The sequence below is a fragment of the Oxyura jamaicensis genome, chromosome 7 (genome assembly GCF_011077185.1).
Source record: "Oxyura jamaicensis isolate SHBP4307 breed ruddy duck chromosome 7, BPBGC_Ojam_1.0, whole genome shotgun sequence".
Lineage (NCBI taxonomy): Eukaryota > Metazoa > Chordata > Aves > Anseriformes > Anatidae > Oxyura > Oxyura jamaicensis.
In genome coordinates, this window is record NC_048899.1 from 14,142,266 (window position 1) to 14,159,688 (window position 17,423).

General features: G+C 41.3%; 3 protein-coding genes across 9 annotated transcripts in view; 2 read left to right on the plus strand and 1 right to left on the minus strand.

Moving 5' to 3' along the window:
• Positions 1-5,934, plus strand: part of NBEAL1 (neurobeachin like 1) — an 89,902-nt gene extending 83,968 nt beyond the window's left edge. For all 6 annotated transcript variants that reach the window (XM_035331244.1, XM_035331243.1, XM_035331242.1 and 3 more), the window contains one exon: positions 1-5,934. In XM_035331244.1, the coding sequence (XP_035187135.1) occupies positions 1-77 (77 nt within the window). In that variant the 3' untranslated portion in view covers positions 78-5,934.
• LOC118169736 (alpha-aspartyl dipeptidase-like) lies at positions 5,926-12,469 on the minus strand. The gene is made up of 8 exons (XM_035331287.1): positions 12,306-12,469; positions 12,126-12,214; positions 11,022-11,096; positions 10,331-10,410; positions 9,006-9,179; positions 7,475-7,534; positions 6,850-6,932; positions 5,926-6,430 (listed from the first exon to the last, which is right to left on the minus strand). Exons 1-8 carry the CDS (start codon positions 12,404-12,406, stop codon positions 6,352-6,354), a joined length of 741 nt encoding a protein of 246 aa, XP_035187178.1. The 5' UTR covers positions 12,407-12,469; the 3' UTR covers positions 5,926-6,351.
• Positions 12,421-17,423, plus strand: part of LOC118169733 (cytochrome P450 20A1) — a 19,532-nt gene continuing 14,529 nt past the window's right edge. For both annotated transcript variants that reach the window (XR_004752247.1, XM_035331271.1), the window contains exons 1-5: positions 12,421-12,563; positions 12,862-12,911; positions 12,999-13,165; positions 16,014-16,159; positions 16,833-17,000. Coding sequence is in view for 1 of the 2 variants with exons in the window: in XM_035331271.1 (XP_035187162.1) it covers positions 12,492-12,563; positions 12,862-12,911; positions 12,999-13,165; positions 16,014-16,159; positions 16,833-17,000 (603 nt within the window). In the remaining variant the exon portion in view is untranslated. The remainder of the gene's footprint in view (positions 12,564-12,861; positions 12,912-12,998; positions 13,166-16,013; positions 16,160-16,832; positions 17,001-17,423) is intronic.

The following is a 17,423-nucleotide window of genomic DNA, read 5'->3' on the forward strand; positions in this document are numbered from 1 at the left end:
ATGCGCTCAGGTCAGCTTTCCCGAAAGCTGTGGGGATCAAGCAAACGGCTCAGCCAGATTTCATCAGGAGAGACTGAATATAACACTCAAGATTCCAAGTGATTGCTGCTTCTACCTTCTCTCATGGATGCCAGAAACATATTTAATCTTTTGGTCACTTTAAATGTATATCTCAGCTTTCAGGGGCTTGACTGTTAACAGTCTGTTGAAGACGAACCTATGGTAGAGGTTTAGTAATAAGCATATGTACCCATGCAAGTTAGCTTGCTTGCACATTTTTCCTTAACCGTGTTGATTTGGTCACAACAAAAACCCTGTCTAAACAGCTGCTAAAACAGTGTTTCAGGAAAAACAAAAAACCTAAACATACAAACCAAAACCACCAGACCTCCAAACCAAAGCTTGCTAATTGAACTTAAGTACCATTTGATTTAAAGATGAATAGGGCCAGATGCTCCTTGATCATAAGAAAGATATTTGGCATTGCTTTCACAGCACTGCAATTCCCCAACAGTCTGTCTAAAATTGTCTGTTGCAGTGGTCTGATTCAAAACTGGGATAGCTGACAATTACATCCCTTTCAGTATGTTTTTTAGACCAATGAACAACTTAATGTGATTTGTTCCTGTAAATGCCTATTGCTATCTTCCTTTACGTAGTTCCAGTTTTAGGCTGTTCTGCAAGGAACATCTGTGTTGCACTACTTGATTATCAGAAATTCTTTAAAGTACAGACATGAATAACTTCAAAGAAGTTGAAGGTGGTGAAGGAGCAGAAGGAGGTAGGAAATACTTGCTGCTGAAAATTATTTATATTAAGTAGACTAAGATGCACACCAAGAAATCCCATAATATAGTTACTATCTTGAAGAAATAAGAGGACAAATCACATATCCCTGTTGGTTAAAGATCTATCCTCTTCATTAGTAAGGCAACAAATTTTCGCTGCAAAATCATTTAAACAATGCTGCAGAACAACTTAATGGAAAAGCACCTGTTTGTTTCTTGGCTTGGTATTCACCAAACCAGTTATCCATATTTTTATTTCTGTAAAACAAGCAGGAAAACAGATGATGTATCCATTTTCAAGATGTGTTTAATAACTGGGAGAAGAAAATATTAGATCCTTACCTGCTCTATACACAACAAAATAGTTATGGATTTGTTGCTATATTTTGGAAAAGCCATTACTGAATGTTTCTTTCGTTAAGTAATATTTGATGTTAGAAGGGATTGTGTTTTCCTGTCATTTTGGTGTTTTTTTAATGTTAGTGATTTAAATTACAAACCCTATATTGCTGAAAAAGCCTGGTGCTGAGGGAAAAATATTTTTTGACTGGTGTGCAAAGGTATGTGTGCATGTGTGTATATGTGTCTATGTATATTTATGTATATACATGTATGTATGTCTATTAAAAAGAGAAGATATTCCCCTTTCATCTTTTGGGGTAAGGGGTGTATAAATATAAGGCAGAGCTCTAACTGATTTCTAGCTAGTATATTCCCTTTTGGCTACCCATCTCTTCCCTCTGCCATCACTTTTTTGTGTTATTTTTATTTATTTATGGACATGAATGTGTTGTACCTCCCATAAAGGTTATCAGATATTCTCTGTGACTGGGACCCGTTGAACTACCTTAGAACTCCATTATGTATAATCTCATTTCATTAACTTGTGGCATAATATTTATTATCTTTATAGAAATAAAGTTAATCCTTGCCCCCTGGATAAAGTTAATCTTTAAAAGTCCAATTAGTTTCATGAAAACTGTTTCCTCTTCCTCCTCCTAATGACTGTGTGCTGTGTAAAGAAAGTTGTATTGTTTTTTCTTTTGTAAATGAAATAGTAATCAGCCTTGTGAACAAGTGGGTCTATCCATAGTTGCAATATTCAAATTAATCACTGTGACAGACTGGATTGTCTGATTGTCAGGAGAAAATCAGAATAATTTCCTTGAGTCACTTGCCAAGAGAGCATTAAATTTCCAAAAGCAAAGTGAAATACTGTTTTTAATCACTTGCCTATCCAATGAGAATACTAAGGATACTCTGGAAGTATTAAATGTGTATATGAGAATGTGAAGTATGGTTGTCCATTATGATTTCATGAAGAAGGGACTTCAGGGGAGCTCTTTTGAGAGTAGTTTGTAAGAATTGCAGCTTTGAATGTAAGAATCTTCGGTGTTGTGGGAAGTTGAAAAAAGAAGCACATCATTTGGGGCATTGCAGTGACGTTTTTTGTAAGTACGCATATATGTTCAGCTTAAATGTATATATGGGATTAAGTGTATGCTTGCCGGGGAAGGGAGTGGAAATTTTGGTTTAGATTAGCAGAATCAAGTGGAAAAAAGTATCGAGATAAGTCTTTTGTAGGGTTTGGTGAGAACATCTTTGTCACTTGCACAGAAGATCACATAAAGGTTTGAAATCATCCTACTGTGTTTCAAACAAGTTTATACAAGAGATGGATTAATTTTTTAGTAATTTAATATTCAGGAATACTGAATACACGGTGTCAGCTTAAGTAAAGTATGTAGTTGAAATAATTGGGGATGAGAGGATTTATGGTGAAGAGTTTTGACACTTGAGTGCCGTCATTTCAGTGCATCGTGAGCATTAAGTGATCTTCACAAAAATCTGGGACAGGCTGAAATGTGGACAGTTTCAGGGCTGTCAGACTTGAGAATAGTTTGTGCTCTGCACAAAGCAGCAGCAGAATGAGGATGAGGAGAGATGAACTCTGAGCTACTTCATGCTCTACGCAGAATGGCAACATACATTATTACCTTTTCATCTTTTATATGGTTCTTGAGGATGAGGGGTATATACCATCACAGTGTTTTTGGAAAGACTTCAAAGGTTTGAAGGTCTGCACTTTTGCCTTTATTTGAAACCAGCTTCAAGTAAAAGATATAGGTGGTAAGTGTGAGCATTAGCTGGTATTTTGTTTCTGTTTGAACTTGTATGTCTTTCTCAAGTAGAAAATCATTTTTCCAATCGTCTGTTAAGGTTGACTGAATTGCAGTCTATTATGTATTAGTGAACTGATCTCTTACTTTTGATTTCCTCAAATTAAGTAAAACTTAGGATCCCACCATGTTGCTTTTCATGTAGAAAAATGCGTTCTTGTGAAGTAAGATTATCCTTTGTTTTTGAACTAATATTTATTTAAGTGTTAAAAAGTAAAGCTGTGAGATGAAACAATTCTGAATAGGAATTCAGAATAAACATAGTTGTTCATAACACTACATTTGTCAAGACCTTCTTGGTGGTACTTTCTTGCATTTAATTTTTGGAACAACCTTAAGGATATTTATCAAAGCTAAAGATATACTTATCTTTGAAGCTGAAGAAAACTTTCTTCTGATACTTGTATATAATCTAGATCAAGCAGCTAGCAGTATTGAGTAAACTCTCCATAGATCTTAAAAGTGTATACCAAAGGATGATACTTAAAGACATCTCTTCCTTATTTCAAGAAAAATGTTTAATTTTCACAATTTACTTGTAACTGTTGATAGTATTTTTAATTGTCTTTTATATTTGTAGTGAAGAATCTCATCTAGTCTGCAGTTTTTATACTATACCAGCATTCAGAAAGTGAAATGTTTGCAGTTCAAGGTAGCATCTAACTTATGCGAATTATACTATATTAATATACTTATCTAATACTAAATCATAGGATATCTAGAAACCATGTCTTCTGTCATCTGTGTACTTTACCAACACCAGCACAAAATAATAATCCCGATGTTTAACTACATTTCTCCTGCATATAAATATGTATCCTAATGTGAACCTAAGGCCTAATCTAATAAATATTGCTCGATGAAAACACTATGTAGGGTTATATTTAATTTGGTGGAAATTTAAGTATTCAGTGCTTTCTTGACTGGGCTTTTCATGCCTTTTGGTTTAAAACCTATGTAGTTTTCAGTTGTAAACATAACACTTTGGTAGTAGTCAGTTGCTTGTGAAAGTTCTGCTGAGAATGGACTTAAGCTGTGCAAGTATATATACTCTCTGATCTAGTTACCAGCATATATTAGTAAAACCATCAGGAAGTATTATAGATGGGTGAAGCAGATAGTTCTCAAATGAGATATGCCACATAGTGCTACACTGCTGCAGACTTTTTTTCACTCATCTTGCTGAACTTGAACATTGTTTTTGCAGTCAGTCGTATTTGGTGCTGTAATAAATCAGTAACAGCACAGCAGCTATAACAAAGTTAATGAAAAGGTAACCCATCAACAGATAGTATTAACTTGCATTGCTTTAAAATTGTGCACGTTTATTTGGCTAAGACTGTGCAGGTCCAGGCAGTAACACAAGACGTACTTACACCTTTTAGAAGGAGAAAGTTTTTGTGCAGTCGTATGCATGTGGGTTCATCGTATTACCAATGTCAGAGTCCAGTGATTGGAAGATGTCTTCCTTTCTATCTCAAGGAATCAATTTCTCCTCGTTATTACTAATAGCTCTTGGAGGCACATACTTTTAAAGCCAAGGTTTCACAAAAAGCTACTGCAGTTTATTAAAAAAAAATGGTAGAATATTATTGTGCCCTTCTTCACTACTATAGTCATCAGATGCCTGAGTGGTAGTTCAGCATGATCTGCACAGGTTTACTTTTCAGTCAAGTGCTATTATTCATCTTATTGCAGTCTGGAGTACCCCATAGGTGAGGAACTGCTTGTGGTGCTTATTCAAAGATACCCTTTGTTCAGTTTTAATTCACTTTTTTGCAGTGCATCTGTAGAAGAAAACTCATGTTTTTCTTTTAGTTACTGTTTACCTGAAGGGCCCAAATAGAATAAGTATTTCACTTTCCTTCAGGAGAAAATTCCTGCAATTGTGTTTGATTTCTATTTTTGTCTGCTGGACTTGGGAAATCTGGAAGGTATTTCCAGAGCTTAGGTCTGTGACTAGATTCTGTGCAGACACAATGTCATAACTTACCTTTTTTCCCAGAAGCATGATTGTCAGTAGAGATTATAGTTTAATGCTGCTGAGGTGTCTTGAAATTGAAATATAAAACATCCAGCCATATGTATCATACATTTAAATGAAGTTAGAGGCCACTTGTATATTAATTTCCTATCTAGTTAGTATTTCCTCTTGAGGGAGCCGCATTTTTTGCCTTGAGGAAATGTTTAAAATAAATTTAATCATGTACCTAGTAGTACTGCTTTAATCATATATAGCTTTGAGCTATTACTTAAAACCATGAGGAAAAAAAATCAAGGAGAACTTGTTAAGTTCTGATTTAACCCTTAGCTTATGCAGGAGCATCTTAATATAAAATTAGAGAAACACTGCTTGTAAGACTAACCTCCCTCTGGTCAGTCTTTTGTTGGAAATTGTGCTGCTACTTGGTTTGCATGATGAAATTTGGTAAGCAAGACACTTCAACGTCTCAGCATTTTTTTTTAAGTTACTAAAGCTAATGGGGCAGTGCAAATAGAGTCCTTACAGCAACAGTTAATCGTATCTTTTGATTCTTACACGTTGTGCAATTATGTGATTACAAATGGATTTTTAAATGCCAAAAAATGCCTTTTTTTTTTTTTTTTTTTTTTAGATTTAATTTTTAGTTTTAGGAGTGTTGAAAATATCTGCTTTCAAAAATGAGCCTTCAGGCCCTGAAACAAACTTGCTGTCAGTCTTCTGTGCAATATCTCCCTTCTGGGTGCTTTAAGTATATACTGTATATCTTATTTTGGTTTGATCAGTATGTTTTGAGAGTGTGTATATTGGCTAATGATGGATTTTTTTCTTCTGTACAGCATGGTGGAAGATGTTTTAAAATTTTGCACTTTTCTAGGATTTGCAAGTTTGTAACCTAACAATTTTTAACATGCACACTTTTGTACATGATCAGCATTGTATATATTTAACATGAGTCTGAAGCCAATAAAAATAATTGAATGCATAACTTCTCACTTTATTAATAGTGTAAAAATGAAACTAATGCTGTGGGAGTACACTAAATTAGCAATTCTTTTATTACACAGGTAAAACAAGGGAGCAGGAACAGCTGACTCAGTGTCTTGACTTAATTGTGTTAAGGTAACTTTTGATGGGGAGGAATCAAAGTGGAGATGCATGAAGGTACAGAACATTTCAGAGTAAGACTATTCTTGTTCTATTATTACTCAAGTATTGCAATAAAAATGTAATTTTTCTTGGGAAAGAAAGATGTCTGAGAAGTGAACAGGGTGGAGGAGAAGAGTCCAATAATGCATATTTATCTTTATTTATAAAGTTAAGGCTTGCCACCCACCCTAGGACTAGAAGCATATCTTTCCTTCCTCCTCACGTGCCAACTTCTGCTGCAGAGTATGCAAGACTACAACTTCTGGAGATTACTGTCAATCAGGAGGAAACTGAAATCTGTTCCAGGCTCGTGTTCAGTTGGTTTCTCACCCCTGTAAACAAGATCAACCATGCTGTAAGTTTGCACAGCAGCTAGGACTACGTCTCTTCCATCTGTTACCAGGGATAGAACAAGGCATTCTTGTTCCTAACTAGCAGCTTTGACTCCCTTCCTTGCCTCTACCCTGGGATATACGTATTTGATTTCCTAGTCATGTTCATACAGCTGAAGTCCTGAGACCCCTTTTTCTAGAATGCAGTGTGTTAGGATCAAAGTGGCATTCCCTTGGCCTTCTGTACAGAGTACAGCCTGACTGCTGGGGCACTCTGGATGAATGGCAGTTATTCGATCAGAAACATGAGCATCAACGTATGTAGTGCCATAGCACTTCAGAGTGTTGTCATACTGACTGCTCTTTTGGAACATTAAGCAATATTCATGTTTTCACTCAAATTCAAATGAAGCATTTACCTCAAAAATAGTCGTGCTCCAGTTACTCCTTGTAAGGTGGCTTTGTCTCCTTCCACTAGCAGCATTGCACCTTCCCGCAAGCCCTAACATAGGTGGAAACATTTTAATGTTATTTTCAAGCTATTTGAAAAGCTAAAACACTTGTCACAAGCAGGGCAGTTTTAAGTGTAGCTCCTCGTGACTACAAACAAGATTTCCTGGCTCATTTTTTTTAACAAAGGTGCTAAGACAAAGGTAGGTGGGTTATTTTGTTTTAGAAGCTGGTTTTCTTGTGTATTTAATTTTGCTTTTAAGGAAGGCTATACAAACCATTAAGGAGAAAAAGAAAAATGTTTGTTCCACAATTACTTCTGCAACCCCCATTCTTAGATTCACTGTTGTCCAAGCAACAATAAACTGGATTTGTCAGAGTGCAAACTTTATACTTCAAGTTAAAAGCTGGCACATGGAACAAATGAGCAAAATCCAAGGCTGAAGCTGTTGGCAACAGTGTAACTCACCTTTTCTGCTAGAGTCCTGGAAGGCTTGTCAGGAAGAGGAACCCACACTGAAAACTAGCAAGGATGCATTTAAAGAGCTTACCATGCTACAGCCATGACTTTCCTGACTGGGAACTACTACTTACCAAAACTGGAGGGGTATTTGGTTCTTCGTGATATTGGCGAATTCTTTCCTCTCTTGTCTCCTGCAATAATGAATGTAGATTTAGCTGCCCAGGCAGTAAAGTAGAACTTAAAGCATCCAAGTACTGACACTTAGCAACTTCTTAATGATAAACAAAGCAGGTACTTCCCCTCGAGGAGAATGTTTTAATTAGACTAATGTATTAAGGAAAGTGGCAGGATTGACTTTTGTAGATACATTTTTCCCTTTCACCATTAGCAGCAATTGTAGGCTGATAAAACAGAACTTGCGTAGTCCCAACCCTGAAAAGCCTGAAAACTTCCAGTCAATTCATCCAGCTTTTTTTATCTTTTCAAATATTTTCTCTATGTGCTCACTCTCAGAACAAGAGCATAGAGGAAGGTGGTGGAAGCAGATGCCTGAGGTGCCTTCTTCATGAAAGATGATAGTGAGCCATGGGTTTCCACTAATTAAATATCTGTTCCTTCCTTCTCAAGTAGGAATCACAATGAAGAATTTACTTCTATGAATGGTTCTGCCATGTTTCCTGAGGGTTGCTGCTTCTCAACTGAACAACAGTAGTTAAAGAAATCAAACCAGAAGGCTTTGTTGATAAGAAAACATAGGAACACAACAGGCACTTGTTGCAGCACAGAATTTTCATCCCCCTCAGAAAAATAGCAGGCAGTCTTCTTCCTGTAAATATCTCTTGCTTATCTGGACAAGCAAGCAGATTAAGTGACCACCTACAATTTCATCTAAATTCTAGAAGCACATCTTGATCTTTCATCTCTTCATTGTCCCCTTATTCTTAATACTTCCACTACCCACAGAGAAATTCTGATTACAAGGGAAAAAAGTATTTGGGCTGTTAAAGGATGCGCTCCAGAAAGAGCCTCCTGGTTAGCTCCTGACTAGCTATGTAATAAGAAAAAGCTCTTCCATACAGTGGAGATGTCAATCTCTGTGTCTGATGTGTAACCATTTTTCTTTCACCTGTACTAGTACATGTGCTTGCTTAGTACTGGCTCTTGCAAGGTGTGCTCTTTGCAGGGACACTCACACATAGCTATTTTCTTATACTACAGGTTTGCATGCAATCTTAAGCTTTCCCTGTTCTGATAGTTCCTTCAGATGCAGATGTTTAAGCCTCTCAAAGTATGCTTAAATTAGGTCTTCTAGATCAGGAAGCAAGGCAGCCTATTCCAGGACTTTCCAGAAACACATTGCATTTCATCTTCCCCTTTTTTTTTTTTTCCAATTTCATGCCAGGTATGAACTAACACTATTTCAGACACTGCAAAGCTGCTGTTTGTGAAAAACACTTTGTTCCACCTCAGTACCACTGTTGCCAGCTCCTCTTCCCACTCAAAGAAAAGCTTTAGGAGGGAGTAAAATGTTATTGGCTCCTTGGTATTTCCAACTGTTTGAGGGAGCAGCTGTTAGACATTCTATAGGTTTGCAATCCCTTGCAAATGCACACTATCATTACACCTTGGTAACCTGCCTTTGCTGTGGCATGCTTTACTTACACCCATGTGAGTGCTTTTATCATCTGGATCCAGGTAGTGAGGGTTAATGTTAAAAGGAACTAAACCTAGGGCTTGCAGGGAAGGTGGATAAACAATTGGCATGTCATTGGTAGTATTGATGCTGACGGTAGCAACGTTAGTTCCTGCACTGGATCCCATGTATGGAACCCCATCCTGAAAGACAAAAGCAACGATTAGTGTTCTGTATCACAATTGGGAACAACATTTTATAGCATCTTCTATCAATCTTGGAGACTCTGCAGTCAGATCAGACTTAGTCCTTCTAACTCATCTCACTGCTAACTTTACAAGTGAAAAGCAGAAAAAGAAGAGCTCACATTTCGAGGTGGGCAATAGTTTCTATGTATAATGGTATAGAGAACTAACTAGGGAATGCCTTGTACTCAACCGTGGCATCCCCTCACTAAGAGAAAACTTGCAAGGTTGTCATTTCAGACAGACTTTGCTATTAAGAGATGAGGCTTGCGTATGTTGCAGTTACAGGAAATATCAGAAGTAGCTTTTAACTAGCTTCTAAAGAGGGTAGATCACCCGAAGCTGAGCACCATGCTGCTGCATCATGTATTTGTGTATATTAAGACGGCCTAACTGACCTTTATTCTTGGCAGTTGGCCTCTTCAAACATACTGTGGCTTGCATAAATTTGTCTTAAGTAATTCACAGTTCCCCATTACTAGGGGAACACCTTGCTTCTGTTGTCTTCCACTGGTGACCTATCTTTGCTGTGCTTCACAAGATTCACTAGGCTACAATGGGCTGCTGACTGGAAGGGCTTGATGGCATTCATACCTCTCATTTTCATGAAAAACAGACACCAAAGTTGATTGCGAAACTTTCTCATTTCCTCGATTGTCTAAAAGGCACATGCAGATTAAATTGTACTGTTGGTTTATTATTAGACAACCTGCAGCTTGAGCATATCTATTAACAAGATAAAAAGTGAACGTAACCTGAAAAAAGTGGGGTTTGGCCAATGATTAAATCCTTGCGCTGTTCCTCATTGGTATTTTAAGTTGAGGGGTTTACTTCTAAGGTATGGCATAGCATTGTACATCCTGAAGTCTTGCAGTCCTGTATCTTAGAAACTGCTGTAGGACAGTTTACTGACCCTAATCTTTTCAGGCTTTCATGACTAACGACAGCTTCACTTGGCCACAGCTTTCAGTTCACCAGCTTGCAAGAGATGGCTCAATATTTGAAGTATATTAGAAACAAAGACATAGAATCAACTTGAATTTGTCTGAACAAATGTTTATGCATGAGATCCTATCATTCAGACTCGGCCTGAGTCATCTAGTTGTTACCTCAAGAACTCTCTTCCTGATTTCCTGTATCAGACTGTTGTCATAGAGAGCTTTCAGGAGACGGAATGTGTTGCCACCTCCTGCAGAAAAAGAGTCCAGCTTATTTAATGTGCTTTACCATCGGTTTTAATTGATACCATTACAAGCTTGCCAGACTCAATGCTCTGTTCAGGACAGTATCCTGCTTTGAGCAACACAAAAACCAGAAGCTTCAGAGGAATGCTTTTGTGGCAGGCCACAGGCTCATGTCCCAGGTCCTTCTGACAGACGACACTAGCTCCTTGATAGCAGATGCTATTCTAATACCCTTGAGTGTGGTGTTAGGACTGCACTCAATCTGAGCACAGTAGGCCTGGTTCCTCTTAGTCTTGATAAAATGATAAAACATCTAGAATCATGTTTTTAATGCTGAAGTACTGTTCAAGTGAAGAGTTTGAAACTTACTGGAGAAGCAGTTCCATTGTTAAGTCTTCCCTACTTCTATCCCCACCACTAAATTTAGGGTTTTACTGTTCCCAAATAAAGTAGCGTTTTCTGTAGCTGCCTCTAATTGTGAGGTGAGACTTTTTCATGCTTGTCTCTACAGTACTAGCTCTACAAAAAACTAATGCAGTATCTAACTAATGGGTACTAACTAGTAACTAATTATTATAATATAAGCCCTCTTCAGGGAGTAAGAAGTAAAACTTACCAATAAATATTGCTTCAGATTTCCTTACAGCTTCCACTGGATCACAGGATTCATGAATGCTGTCCAGCCCATAACCTTAAATTAAAAGTTATTTACCTTTGCTGCTTCAGTTTGGAGGAGGAATGTACCCCCCCATCCTGTTTTCTGCCCCCTTCCACCCAAATGTCTCATGATACAACCAGGGAACCTTCAGCGACCTCTACGAGGAAAAACAGTATATACCCTATGTTCGTACAGGGCTTCTGCATGCAGCTGTACTGAAGCAAATGTTTCCTTTAAAGATATGGGTGCTGTGTCTAAAAGCACAGCGGTTTCACTCAGCATGTGCTGGCTGTGGTACAAAGTCCTGCTGAGCACTACCAGCTAGCTAGAAAACAAGAGGAAAAAGCTGTCACTGCCCAGAGTGGCTATGAGCCTGAATGGGATCTGCCATCGTTGCTCTAGCATTAGTAGTATGAATGTTGCATTCAAACATATTTTTTGTAATGGTTGAAATGTTTGGCTTTGACAGATTTGTTCTGCTGTGGTTCACTGAGTATAGTATGTGTCAGGAGCTCCGGAAGAACATGGACAGTTGATAGCAATCTTTCTGCAAGATAAGGAGCAAAGTGTGATACCCCAGGAAGTGAGTATTGATTGTTACTACAGTAACAAGTCCAAAGTTACCTGGAAGGTGACAGACACAAAGTAGGGCTGTTGCAGTAGGCCACTCTGGAAAGATCTTTGCTCATAGCAAAGCTCAATCGCTGTTCATCCTGCAAACACCTGCCTGCCTGGAGCACGTTCTAGAAATTGTCTTCTTCACCTAGAAGTAGGTGCACAGCTTGAGCAGAGGCTTAATGTATATGGGAAGAAATGTTCCCCTGTGTCATTAAGGAGGATAAAAATATGCCACTTCACATCCGGGTGTACAGGCTTCCTCCCTGAAGCGGTTGTGTTTGCAAGGCACTTTCTCCCGGAGGCCTCTGAAGTACCCACTTCTGGATGAAAGTTTGCAAGCAGCTCGCTCCCTGCTGCTGTCACCCCCTCGCTGACCGGAGCTGAAGTAGGACTCGCCAGAGCTCCCCTGTTCCTGTCCCCGTCCCCCCTCGGGGCCCCCCTTACCCAAGCTCTCAAACTTCTCCCTAGCGGTGCGGGCGTAGGCATCGCGGTCGTGCAGGGCGTAGGGCACGAAGAGCACCCTCTTCACCTTCCTGCGGGAGGAGAGGGCAGAGGTTTGCTGGAGCCCCCCGGGCACGGCGAGGCTCTGCCCCCCTCCCCGGGTCGTCCCCCACCGGCGCTTACCCCCCGAGGAAGCTCTGGATGTGCTGCTGGCAGTGGCCCAGGTACCCCCCTCCGTGCAGGGTGGAGTTGGAAACCAGCAGCAGGCGCCGGGGGCACCCCATGCCTCGCCCTGCCTCGGCCTGGCCCGGCCCGCCCCTTCCTGCCCCGTGGTCGGGGCCGGGCTTCTCCCCCTGCCCCGGCCCGGCCATGCTGGACTTCGCCATCTTCGCCGTCACCTTCCTGCTCGTCCTGGTGGGCGCCGTGCTCTACCTCTACCCGGTAATGGCGGCGGTGACGGGGGGCGCGCAGCACGGCCCCGGTGCGGGCGGCCGCGGGGTCCGGCCCGGCCCCTTCCCGAGGCCCGGGACGTGGCCGGGGCCGGGCCGGGCCGTGCCAGAGGGGCTGCCCGCTGCCTTCACCCTGCTGGGCGTCAGCGCGCTGTGGCACCCCGTGTTTAACCACCCCCCTTGAGCCCCTCTTGGGAAGGCTTTAGCTGCTCAGAAGTCTAGCTCTCTTGCAGGGAAGTTGGCGTAAAACCTAAGTTCAGAGATGCTGACGTGTTCCCTTTACTCTCCAGGCATCTAGGCAAGCATCGGGTATCCCCGGGCTAGCTCCGACTGACGAGAAGTAAGTGCTTCCCATTTTCACTTTGGTCATGTTCAGCCTTGGCACTGGATGCGGCTCATGCCCAGGTAACCTCTTTGTGTTCCTCAGGGACGGCAATCTGCCAGATATCGTTGCTAGCAGAAGTCTGCACGAGTTCCTGGTGAACCTTCATGAGAAATATGGCCCAGTGGTCTCTTTCTGGTTTGGAAGGCGCCTTGTTGTCAGCATTGGCTCCATTGATCTCCTGAAACAACACATCAACCCCAACCGGATATGTAAGAGCCCTCTGCTTTGTCTCTGAGCTTATTTGTTCCTTCTGGCCTTGCTGAGTGTCATATGTCAAACAAAGGAAGCTAGGGTTTCATTCTGAGTAGAAAGAAAATGAACCTTAATTTGCAGCTGATGTGGTTCAGACACGTCCATGGTTCCGCTTACTGGACTTGAATGTCAGTGAGTTGCTGCTGTCCAGTGGCTGTCAGGAAATTCCTGTGCTTCTGCCTTTTACCCTCCACCTAAGGGCAAATATTTGTGGAGAGAGAGCATCGTGTTCATTAGTCACTTGAAGCAGCCAGGCGAAGATCCTGTAGCAACTTGAGGTACAATTTAAAAGCAACTTGAAGTATGATTGAAGATGGGGAATATTGCTAAATAAAGTCTGAAAAGAGTTCTGATATTCTGTGATAGTTTCCTTGTGTGGTTCAGTATGAAGATTTTTAAAGTGTTATTTCAAGAAGTTCTTTAGTTTTCATTTTACTTTGAGTTAAAGAGTTTTGAGACAAACACTACCGATCTTCTAGCCTTGGAAGTGGTTAGTGGAGCTGGTTGTTGAGTTGACCTTCTTAGTCCTGGGAGAGTATTTTAATGTCTAGTGTAAGCCTCTCAGATGTTTTGCTTCCTAAGGTGATCACAGACAGTAAGTTAACTAGGGTGATGTTTGGGTTTAACCTGCTGTTTTTCTAGTTTTCATCCTCTAGGGTAGATTGAAGTGCTGGTTGCACAATTCTGACCTGATAGTGTAGGTTATTTTCAGGCGCAGGCAGATACCTCAGCGTCACTTAATGATGGGGTCACGATGGGTAAGCTTCTTGTACGTTTGCATGTCAGACTCAAAAAAATGCTGATGATCTGGGAAAGGAGTAGGAGTTAACAAAGATCAGCAAGACATAGCGGATAGCAGTGGCACACCAGAAGGTGGAAACACACCCTGGAAGATCTGAATGCACTCAAGTGTGCTTGGAGAATATGGAGCAGACACTTTCTCAAAGTTCAAAGAAGTGGTGTCAGGCCCTTGAGCAGACAAGTTCTCAAAAATGTACTGAATTTGGGAGAGTATCCAAATACTGGAGGAAAACAAATACAGTACCAGGGCTTAAATGTAGGAAGTTAAGTGACCAGGGCAGCTATGGACCAGTCTGACCTCATACAGATGCTGAGGGCTAAAAATACTTTTTAAGGATGGGGATAAGTGGGAAATGCAATAAAGTGTGGTCGTACCATACTTCTTTGATAATCAGACTTCTAGAGAAGGAAAGTGATAGAACAATGTTTCTAGGCTATCAAACCATTAAAAGTCCAATATGCTTCACTAAGAGGAGTGAAAACATAATCCTAGAGCTGTTTTTAAGACCAGGACAAAGCATGAATGAAGTCTGTGGAAGTGCTTGGTAGGACAGAATTCTGTTTCTGAGAGATGGTTTGTGGAGGGTGGCCTTGTGGAGTCGCTAGTCTCCTGTAGCTGTGGAAAAACAGGTGTTTCCCAAATACTACAAGATGAGGGCAACCCTCTGCAAAGGGCAGCCTAGTCTCTGAAGTCCTAAGTTCACAACAGTGAGTGTAGCAGTGGCATACGACTGATGGTTTGTGCTAGGGACAGGGAAGGAAGAAAAATGGAGCCCATCGCTGAACCAGCAGTTTACTTTCACACACACCAGGAGAACTATGCAATTTCTGCAGATGATGGTGCTAGGCATCCTCTGGCCTCTCCAAATGCCTCTGCATGCCAGATTGCTCTGTGGGCTTTCCCGTCAGCAGGGGATGGTGGCATGAGTAGCAGCAGCCACTTCATGGCAAAGTACCATGGAGGAGGAATTGTCAGCAGTAGCTAGAGTCACATAACAGCCTGTTCCACGTGCAGAGCCACAGGTACCATCTGCTGTGCCACAAGGCATATGTGTACACTTCTTGTCATTTGAAGTAGGAAACAGGGTGAGCTGCAAAGCTTTAAAACATTGGAAAGGAAATGATGTGAGAAAAAAAGCATTTAGGAAAGTTTACTGTATTCTTGCCTCTGGCCTCATTAGCTGCCTTTGTGTTCCTAGCTGGTAAGTCCTCTGAAGTTAGGAATTGTCTCTTCTTGGATGTTTGTCCGGTAGCATAATGAGGCCCTGATCTCTGCTGGGAATCTTAGACTCATCCACAGTAGGTTGAGTCATAGGTGTCTAGCCTAGCCTTGATGTGTTCTGATGCCTCAGAGGCTTGTCTCTCCATGTGGGAGAAATAACAGACTGTCATAAATAGTGAAAACCTCTCTTTTGAAACTTTCCTGATTGCTACTTCCAAATAGTTCCTTAAAGATTCTGCCAGTTCGTGAGACCAACGAAAAATTTACAGAAACAGAAAAGCATGTAGTAGACAATGCCTTATTGCATGTTTTTGCATTGACTACGAGTGAACTTTAGCAAGTTAATTAACTAGAGGCCCCTGGTGATGAAATTCAAAGTTAAAGATCTAACTGAAGCAAACTGTGGTTATAGAAGATGAAGAATATGAGTTTTTGCCTAATTTATTCACTGCTGCAAGCGTCTGTGTGCCAGGAAGATGGAAAGTGGTTGGAAGTAGAAAGCATTCTGTAGCTTAATGGGGCACTGTTTTCTGTGAGAGACCTGCAGCTTCCCCGTTGGAGGCAGCCCTGGCTGGCTAAATCTCTTGTGAGCTGATACGGCTTGTGTGCATAGATGGGGTTGAGGCAGGAGGGTACCCCAGTTATGAAGAGGGAATCTGCTAGGGAGGCTGCAGATCAGGCAGGAGAGATGGAGGAGAAGGGGAAGGAGTGTACCTACCACTCTTGCTGTTGTGACCAAGTGGTTGTCATACTAGAATGGTGTTTCCTTTACTTGCTTTCAGCGAATCCGTTTGAGGCAATATTGAAATCCTTCCTGAGGTACCAGCCCAGCCTGAACGGGGATACAGGAGAGAGCCACCTGAGGAGAAAGCTGTATGAAAATGCTGTGACCAAGTCCCTTCAAAGCAACTTAGCTCTCATCCAGAAGGTGGGTAGCTTGCTTTTCTGTAGCAGAGAAGCCCTGTGTGCCTCACAGGGGAAAGTTTAATGAGAATGATTACTAGGATAAAGGAGCTGCATTCAAATCTGTGCTGGACCTACAGGCATCTGAGACAGGGAACAACCTCTGCCTGTTCGAGCACAGTGTGAACATTTGGTTTCTGTTAGCTCCAGTGGGTTAGGGGGAAAGGATTGGCCTTTGTGTCATTTTATGCCAAGGCATCAGATGCACTTAAAGGTAGCACCTGATTTCTAGATGTATTTCACAGGACAGGAGGGAAGAGCAAGCAGTTGGAACCACAAACAGGTGGAGAACTGTTCTGTTAACTTAGTCCAACAGCCAGAATATGGTCTGTCTTCCCAACAGTGAGCTACTAGTATTAAAGGGTTTAATGTATTTTCTGCAACAGAGGGAACGAGAGATGGACAGAGCTGCCTTACTGGGGGAAAACCATGGGGCCAAGCAGGATATATGATGCTAAAATGTTGCTGGTTTAAGGTAACAATGAAAGGAAGCCTTGAAAAGAGAATGGATGAGTGCCATGGCCTTGAAAGCATGTTCTGCCTTAGCAACTTAGGGTGGGAATGCCTCCAGTTTGGGGTATGTTTTGTAAATAGGCTGCTGATATTACTGCCAACTAATGGTTCATTTCCTCTTTAAGTTGTCAGAAGAGTTGCTAGCCAAATGGCTCTCCCTGCCTGAGGCACAACACGTGCCACTTTGCCAGCACATGCTGGGCTTTGCCATGAAGTCTGTTACACAGACAGCTATGGGCAGCAGCTTTGAAGATGACCGGGAAGTCATCCGATTCCGCAGACACCATGATGCAGTAAGTGTCATGAAGAGCCAGGAAATTTCCTGTGCCATTATTCCAAGCCAGCAGCAAACAGTTTGCATCTGTGTACAGTGTAGTAAGGGATAGCACAAGCTACCACTGAGACGTTAAGGTTAAGAGCTCTTACTCAATTGTCCCAAACCAAAACAATCGGGAAGATCCTACTGCTAATCCTGCTGTTATTAGTCTAAGGCCAGATATTTCTAAAGGATGTGTGGGAATCAGGAACCCAGATCCAATGGCAGTTGAGAAGTGTTTGGTACCTATGTCAATTAAACCCTCCAGGGAAAGCCAGTGGAACTTTGCATTTTCAGAGATCTTTTGAAAGCTCTTGGGCATTGTGGAGAAAATTAAAACTGGGGAGATGCCAAGCTATGTCCACATCTGGGGATATTAAATCTGTTGGTGATAGGATGG